The sequence below is a fragment of the Gadus morhua genome, chromosome 5 (assembly GCF_902167405.1).
Source record: "Gadus morhua chromosome 5, gadMor3.0, whole genome shotgun sequence".
In the NCBI taxonomy this organism is placed as follows: Eukaryota; Metazoa; Chordata; class Actinopteri; order Gadiformes; family Gadidae; genus Gadus; species Gadus morhua.
The window spans coordinates 14920308-14929537 of record NC_044052.1 but is presented as its reverse complement, the minus strand read 5'-3'; the positions used below and the strand labels follow the sequence as shown (position 1 = coordinate 14929537).

The following is a 9230-nucleotide window of genomic DNA, read 5'->3' as shown; positions in this document are numbered from 1 at the left end:
ATATATACATATTTCACCGTCGCAGCAAAGCTATGGGCCCTGTAAACTATACAGTCAACACACACACACACACACACACACACACACACACACACACACACACACACACACACACACACACACACACACACACACACACACGCACACAGACACACGTGAAAATACATGTCACACACACATTCGCACACACGTACGTACACACACACACACACACACACACACACAAACACACACACACACACACACACACACACACACACACACACACACACACACACACACACACACACACACACACACACTGGAACAGAGACATCAGCCTTCAGTTCACAATAGAGAGATTTAATGTCACATCACTTAGGTCACCAGAACAGACACAGCACAATATTGCCACTTCCCCCAGCAAAGAAGTACGATTACAAAATAGATCATTCTCACATCGATATTTCCGAAGTCTATTATGTACACCCTCATCATCCCAGACAGAGCAAGTCCACACTGAGCTTCCCACTGGTAGGGGCAAAGTGTGATTGTGACTAGTGGGAGAAGAAAAGAACAAGGAATAATGGTGACGTGGTGTGTGGGGAGAAGGAGGAAGGCTTTGTGCAGATGAGCAGCAAAAACGGCACGCGGCCGCTGTGTTGTCTATTTGATGGGAGAGTCCAGGATCTCCTCGTACTCCTCCCGCTGTTTCCGCCCCCCGGCTCCATGCGAGGGGAGGAGCTTCACCGTCACCAGCCAGCCCACGCTCAGCACCACCATGACGTCCCCGACCACCTCGGGGGCGAAGGGGACGGCGGGCAGCACGGCCAGCTGCAGCAGCGCCGCCACCGGCACCTCCAGGCTCAGCGAGGCCGACACCAGCGCCGGGTGCAGCCGGGTCAGGGCGTGGGTGGTGCCCAGGAAGCCCAGCACGGAGGCGGCCACCAGCCCCGCCATCAGACCCCAGACGGGGACGCCGCCGGGCATGGAGGGGGAGGGCCACGCCCAGCCCCCCTGCAAGAGGACCATGGAGGCCGGCGCCAGCAGGCAGCCCGTCCAGCTGACGGTGAAGAGGGCGGTGGCCAGGCCCACGCGCTCCTTCAGCGAGCGGTAGCTGACCAGCGCCAGGGCCATCCACAGACCCGCCATGGCCGACAGGGACCAGCCGAACGCGGCCCGCCAGAACGCCACCGGGTCGGCCGAGGTGGCGCCGCCGCCGGGCGCCTCCGGCTGGTCGGCCGCCGGCAGCAGCGTCAGTCCCAGCCCGCAGATCCCCGTGACGAGGGCGACGCCGTCGGCCAAGCCCAGCCTCTCCTCCAGGAGCAGGAAGGCGAGCGCGGCCGAGAGCGCGCTGGTGGCCAGGCGGCCCGTGGGGGTGGCGTACTCGGTGGCGGCGAAGGCCAGGGAGGCGGAGGCGCAGCAGAGCGACAGGGAGTAGGTCAGGCCGTAGCAGAGGAGGCGCAGGCGGTAGCCGGGAGGGCCGAAGGGGTTCTCGCCCCGCTGCAGGGGCGCGGCCACGGAGAGCAGCTGCGCGGCGGAGCGAACCAACACCAGCAGGAGGGGCGAGAGGCCGAAGCGCTCGGACGCCAGGCGGGTGAGGAAGACCAGCGCGCCGTGGGCCAGCGCCGCGCCCAGCAGCAGCGCCCACGTCCACCGCGACGCCGACACCGAGGCCTCGCCGAAGCTCGCCAGCTGGCCGCCGACCCCCTTCCCGGGGCCTTTGACCCCCACGGAGGAGGAGGAGCCCTCGCCGGCTCCGCCTCCTCCGAGCACCCCCCCGGCTCCCCCCCCACCACCGCCCGCGCCCTGGAGGGCTCTCAGAGGGGTGCCCTTCTCCTTCTCCTTATCCCTGGAGCCGAACAGAGTCTGCGGCCACTTCCTGGCCTCCGTGAGCTTGGTCCTGTCCGAGGTCTCGTCCAGGAAGGAGCCGAAGTCCTCGAAGGAGGGAGCGTCGTCGTAGCCCTCGTCCCCGGGCTGGGGGAAGTGGGTGTGGACCCCCGGCTTGGGGGAGTAGGGGGCCTGGGTGGCGTATTGGGCGGTGACCGTGTGCGGGTGGATCTTCACTCTCTTCTTGGCGCCCGGGCCCAGCAGGTGAGCAGACTCCATGGCAACGCCTCGGGTCGACAAGGGGCGGGCACCTGGGAGAGCGGAGAGTGACATAGTGTCAATGGGGCCGGCCAACTTCTTTGGCATAGTGCTTCTATATATATCTTACTTGTAGCGATACACTCACTCCTTTGATGTACCCAACAAAGGAGAATTACACAATATACAAATCTATGACGCAACTACATTAATGGTAGAAAGCTGCTCTGCACATGTTTTTTAGTGGGTCTTACTGCCAAAAACATTTGCCGCACCAGTATTGATAATAAGCTTTGATTGTTCTTAGCCTCACCATTGAGCTCACCGAGGGTGACTTCACAGGGTCATTGTAACAGTTATAACAGTCTCAGTCTCAGTGCCTGCAATCCAGATAAAACTTGAACCAGATCCATAATATTGAACAAACAAATGCATGAGACACACACACACACACACACACACACACACACACACACACACACACACACACACACACACACACACACACACACACACACACACACACACACACACACACACACACACACATACCCATTACTGCCATAAAATCCAGTGTAACATTGGTTACTACAGGTTACTACTACTGTAGTAACCTATAGGTTACTACAGAACACAAGTTACAAAAACCACACATAGTTTATAGCTAGTCATTAGGATTATGGTTTAGTGGGGTTTAGAAACCACAAGTTTGATTTAAGATATAAGGCTTGGCAGAGTAGGCATACTGTCCAGGTCCATTCAAGACAGAAAGGTGTTTTCTTCTTTAAAATGCTCATTAGCACATAAAAAAAATTATACTGCCATTCTGGGATTTGAGCTGGTCGCACCTAATAGATGACATCTCTACAGATGTATTGTTTTGATAATAATTATCTGAGCAATTCACACTATTTGGCATATACGCCATGTAGCATATGAATACCATAAAACGATGGTCAAATCATTATTATCGTTAATAAAATGTCTGTTAACATCTTGCCTGCTTCACCGATGTTTCAAACACGGGCCTATGTGGCAAGCCTTTAACGGAATATGATGGAATGAATGTTTTGGATTGCTGCCCTTGTGTCGCTCGCCATCAGGGTGACCGATGCGCTCAGCGGTCGTAGTTTTATCACCGATGCAGCCCCGCGCGCAACGCGCGCGCACAGCGCTCCCGTTCTCGTTGGCAGTGTCAGTGTGGAAAGAAAAATCTAATTTCACACACCCCTGGGTCCGCTGTTAGCGAGCATGATCATGCCTTTAGGGTTTGCCCATCCACATGCATCTTGACTGGGAACCACTTCGACCAGAACTCAGTGAACTTTAATGCTGCAGTACTTGTGTTCTTACATAACAGTAGGCTATATTATACCGATACATTAATTAGCTATTATCATAGGCCTTTTATCTCGGGATATATACGTGAATCAGGAATTATAGCTCACGTTGTAGGCCTACGACTTGACATTCCCGCGTGTCTTTGACATATTAATCAATGTCGAGATTACGCACGATCTTCAACGCATACAACATTAAAGAGACATATTATGTTGTATTATCTTAAATTAGGACTTATATTGTATAGAACATATTTGACGTAAATCCCGGAGATGTGATGCTTCTTGTTGGCGACAACAATCGCTCGCGCCAACCTGGTACGAGCGCGTGTGAGTCAACTCAAGGTTATTTTGGTGCCTCGCAAACGCCCAGACACCAATAGGATGAGGAGGAAATCAGCAAGCGCCCTCATACATACGCACATGCGGACGCACGCACGCACGCACGCACGCACGCGACCGTTCCAAATAATAACAGCAATGAATGAACGGAACGACACTGATCATGACAGATGAACAAAGTGATAGTACGGATACGAAACCACATTGCCGTTAAAGTCACGCGCACACCCATCGTGTGTGTTTGTCGAAAAAACATGGCGTGACGAATTCATGAATGGAAAACGAAGCGCGCGCTCGATCACATGGAGGAAGCCTGTACCTGATTTCACCCAATCATTAGTAACGCTCGACTTTACCCCCTCTCGATAACTCCAGGCGATGACCGGATTGTGTTGTGAGGAGTTTCCCAATTAAAATGATCGATATTACTCGCGGTTCGCAGGCTCGTGAACCATGACGTTACTGTCGTGGCGCGTGTACCTGGCTGCAGCGAGGCGCAGCTCCACTCACCTGCTTCTCTCGCGACGAGTCGATCCCACCACCGGCAGTGTGTAGACTTCACACAGCTCGATCCCGAGTCATTTGCCTGACACCTGCATTACCGTCACGGTGGAGAGAGAGAGAGGTCCGTTGCTCCATGGCCACTTGTTTCTGTGTATATAGCCCACACCTCGCCGTTTCGCCCTGCGACACTGACTCAACCTGTCTGGAGGGATGCGAGCTGCACATCCGCCCGAGTCGGGCGTCAACCTCGACCAGGCGTTTTTTTATGGTCTCGGACTCGACAATCGCGATTAGCACATAGAGATGCTGCTTTCTGGCTCCAGAGAAAGGGAATGAGAGCGAGAGAGAGATCTAATAATGATGTCTGAGCATGCGTAAAAACTTCATTGGCTGAAGAGAATATCTGATCAGAATATCCTATTTCTATGATACATAAACTATGAACTAAATACATAGTCACTATCACTATACAGTGACATTGGTGTGTGTGTACTAGCACTAATGGGGTTAAATACAATACACTAACTAGAAGATTAATTTCATGTTTGTGTACTCTTTTGCTCTACCAGTGTGTATGCACTTGTGTGTGCATGCTCATGTATGGTGTGTCTGTTTGTGTCAGTGTGTGCGTGCTCATGTGTGTGTGCTTGTGCGTGCGTGTGTATGCCAGTGTGTGGCTGCACATGTATGAGTCTACGTTTGTGTAGGTTGGTGTGTGTGTCGCTTCATGCAGTATCTATATTTTATGACTACCCTTCTGCATCTATTCTAGGAATAGAATGCAGGTTTTTTTTTCCTTTCAACCGACAAACTCTCCAATCTCCCTATCTCTCCCCCCTCTTTACCCTCCACTCTCTATCTAGCCATCCTGTCTCCCCTGGCCTTTCCATAGTGCACCTGCTGTGCTACATTATGATAGTGCAAAGCCACTAGCACCACTGGCCTGTTCCATCTGTCTGCCAGTAATTGTATTTGCGCAGTTAACTAATGGCGCAGGTTGTTCTGTGTGCTCATGTTTGGCCCTATTAGCCCTTCCTCCTAATGCACCTGTGTGGGCAGACCACAGACCAAACCATTCATTACCATAGCAACCCTTCCCCCTGTCGTCAGACCAGGACCGACCTCTGGGTGTCTTCTCGACAGCGATCAGGGTAATTCACTGTGAAGGTTTTGTGTCGGGTGTAATGGTAAACAATACAAACAGTGAGCCGAATAGAGTATGTACAAGTGCAAATGATCCGTCTCTATAATGGTGAGGGGTGGATGGTTTGGTAGGGTGTTGTGTGGTATGGTATGGTATCATATAATATAGAGAGTATAGTAGTAGAGAAGGATAGATGGTATGGCATGTTATAGTAGAGTAGGGTATAGTATTGTATGGTATAGTTTGGCATAGTGTAATATACTAGTTGGACTACGGGGTTACATTGCCAAACCTCAGCAGACCCCCTTGGGAGAGATTGACTGACTAACTCAAGACATCAAGGGCAACAGTAGAGACCGTTCATTTAGAGTGTGGTTACATAACTGAATCATGAATCATGAAAAACCTGTCAATCCCTAGATGGATAAAATATGTACCTATTATCCTAATATTGGAATCTTTCCATTAACTATCTTTCCAAGGAACAGTGGCAACTGGCTGCAGGCTATGAGCTAGCTAAAGGCTACCTCCCCAGGGAACTCATTAGCTCTCAGACCGCTAGCATGCTGGTAGAGGCTGCTCAATCTGGACCTCCAAGCTTTATCCAATACAAATACTTATATACTATAATACTACTGCCAGCCTGCCATCGACCTTGGCTTCTTTCTGTATATGTGTGTGCGTGTGTGTGTGTGTGTGTGTGTGTGTGTGTGTGTGTGTGTGTGTGTGTGTGTGTGTGTGTGTGTGTGTGTGTGTGTGTGTGTGTGTGTGTGTGTGTGTGTGCGTGTGTGTGATTGTTGGTTTGTGTTTGTGTGTGTGTGTTTGTGTGTGTGTGTGTGTGTGTGTGTGTGTGTGTGTGTGTGTGTGTGTGTGTGTGTGTGTGTGTGTGTGTGTGTGTGTGCGGGCGTGTGTGTGTGTGTGTGTGTGTGTGTGTGTGTGATTGTTGGTTTGTGTTTGAGTGTGTGTGTGTGTGTTTGTGTGTGTGTGTGTGTTTGTTTGTGTGTATGTGTGTGTGTGTTTGCATGTGCACACCAGAGGTCTGTCTTTCTCTCTCTTTATCTGGAAGAAGAGTATGCAGCGTTTCCATGGTTACAACGAGAAAGAGAACACAAGGCCTTGCTATTTAAAGTTCCCTTTAGGTCTACTCAAACTGTGTGTGTCCAGGTGTGGTTTGGAACGTGTGTGCATCAAGACCCAGTGATTGACTGGGTGGCCGTCAAGTTAACTGCCTGAATGGATTCAACAGATCAGCAGAAGTCAAGGTAGAGCCAGGGGAGGAAGAAGAGGGAAAGGAAGGGGAAACGAGAGGTGAAATATAACAGAGTAACTCTAGTATCGGGTAGGCCGTTGCACTGAGATTGGTGGAAACTCGATTGCAATGCGTCAAGTATACTGGAAATCTGATGAGGAAAATTGTGTCTGTCGGTGGAATGAGAGGATTCTGTTTGAGTGGGATGAATCAACACGGAAAGGGGAAGTGTGTACGAGAGAGCGTAAACTGGACAGACTTTAAGGCAGACGGTGTGGAAGGCTGTTCATGAGGCTGTGGGATGGCTGGATGGACTGCGTGGAAGGTGTTGGGAGTCAAGCTGAATATTGAAGTGTGTTATAATCTACTGCGTCGCTCCCCACTTCCAGTGATTTCAGCTCCAAAATGAATAATAGAATATGTTCTGAGGTGTAGGAAAAGGCATAAAACAGTAAAGTTATGCTTAGATCCCCCCCAAACACTCTCTCTCTCTCTCTCTTTCGGTCTCATGTCTGTTGCCTGGTTACTCCCTTACACATACATTCTCTATTTCTCTGTCTCTATCTCTATAGTACTCTATCCAGCTTTCTATCTGTCCATGTCTATCCATCCTTGGTGAAAGAGACACAGATCACTCGTCAAAGGGGCCCTATTTTATAACTAGATGCCGCTAGTGGACTGTCCCAACAGGTAGGCAAAGCTCTGTGCATCATATACCTGGGTGGACTCTCCCATTTGTATTGTCCCTAATAATTAGATTTTGAAATGGCTTGTATTGGTCAATCAAGCCTGCCTGATGTACTTCTGCACACTTTGCAACTCTATGGCTAATCAACATTACGCCTGATGGTAAAACAGGGGCCCTTCACAACACTTCACACGAGTTCCACCATCCATCAGGCAAAGTGATTTTAGATGGACATTAGATAAATTAAATCTTTGCTTGCATTGGTAATGAAGTCTCAGACCATTGACCAATGCTCATATGAAATCACTTCCGGCTGATCACTCAATACTATTTCACTCAGCCGCTCTCTTTCCTCTCCCTCACCTCTCTTCACCCTCTTTCTCTCCTTCTCTCTCTCTCTCTCTCTCTCTCTCACACGTCCCTCTATTATCATTCAACTCCCCCCTTTGTGTTGCCAACTTTGTCTTGCTTTTCTCTGTCTCTGTCTCTGTCTCTGTCTCTCTCTCTCTCTCTCTCTCTCTCTCTCTCTCTCTCTCTCTCTCTCTCTCTCTCTCTCTCTCTCTCTCTCTCTCTCTCTCTCTCTCTCTCTCTCTCTCTCTCTCTCTCTCTTTCTCTACTCTCTCAATCAAATTCAATGCAGAGGTCTCTCTCTCCCTCTCTCTGGCACATCTCTTCTCAGATGTACCTATTCTAAGTTTTCTCCACATTAAGTGTGCTTCGAGTCAGACGATACCCCAGATTGATGTTATCCCAGCGGTGGGCCCTGGGTGGATGAGGCCTGGGGATCGGATTGAAGTGCCTATTCCAGTGGGGGAGGAGGAAGGGGGGAATATGAACCAAGGAACCACTGGATCAATGTACCAGAACCGGCAGGAAGAGCCCATTCATCAGCCTGCCTCCATACTGGAGGAAGCGGGAGAGGCAGGGGAAGCAGTGCCCGGGATTCATATCAGCTACCCCCACACACAAATCCATATGACCGGATACAGAAACCGATGTCTGCGCCTGAGTGTGTGTCTGCATGCCTGTACGTTTATACTTGTGCCCTTGCATGTGCCAAGTCCATACTCATACTTGCCCATTTGTTTGGTTGTGTTTGTGTGTGTTTGTATGTGTGTATGTGTGGAAGCAACCTTTGTCTATTATACACTGTTGCATGTACATAGTTGCTTCCAATTGCCTCATTTGCCTGCATTCTCATGGACGTCTGTGTGCATATGAAAAAGTGTGCATGGTAGATGCATGCCCATATGACCATAAGATGGTTGCATTTTAAGAGAAGGCAATGGTGGGGTAAAGTAACCAATATCTTTGTGGAAATTGACTACGGTAAAAGTCAAAGTCATCCATAAGAAAATCCCTTGAGTCAAAGTAATTAAGTATCTTAAACACAATTGACATAAAGGCAGGCAATGTTTTTGTTTTGGCTAACTTCCTGTCGTCTCTCCTTCCTCCCATCATCACCATAAATATGTGTCTTGCATGACTCTTTCCAGGCAGTTTCCAGGCAGGAATCAGTCTTTTCACCTGTTCCTCCATTGTGTGTCTACATTCAAAAACTGCTGCTGCCCCATTGACTCACAGAGAGAACTGACCCTATGTGGGGTTATCTCTCCTGATTGGTGCGCAGGTTACCGGAACATTTGATTTTTGTTTTCTTCAGAACGGCGGGACCCCTTTTATCAAAGCAAAAGCAAAAGCAAAGTAAAAGGAGCCAATTTTCAGAAATGTCTATTGATAACACATAATTTTCCATAGTAGGTAATGGTATCTGTGATTCAGTTTGAACTAGTCACAAAAAAATTAAAGATATCAGCAGTGATGTCACTGAAAATGACACTTGACTCCTCAAAAAATCCTAAATGACAGTCGCAGACATTTTTGGCTAGTCATTAG

The 9230-nt window shown here is 49.5% G+C and overlaps 1 protein-coding gene across 1 annotated transcript; it reads right to left on the bottom strand.

Moving 5' to 3' along the window:
* Window positions 1-231: 231 nt before the first annotated feature.
* Window positions 232-4617, bottom strand: slc35g2a (solute carrier family 35 member G2a). Its single transcript, XM_030357530.1, has 2 exons — window positions 4260-4617; window positions 232-2120 (listed from the first exon to the last, which is right to left on the bottom strand). The coding sequence occupies exon 2, from the start codon at window positions 2086-2088 to the stop codon at window positions 646-648; it is 1443 nt and encodes a 480-aa protein (XP_030213390.1). The 5' UTR covers window positions 2089-2120; window positions 4260-4617; the 3' UTR covers window positions 232-645.
* Between the last annotated feature and the right edge of the window lie 4613 nt (window positions 4618-9230).

What these genes read in the sequence shown, in the direction of transcription:
- slc35g2a (XM_030357530.1), bottom strand. Translation starts at nt 2,088, where the DNA reads ATGGAGTCTGCTCACCTGCTGGGCCCGGGCGCCAAGAAGAGAGTGAAG.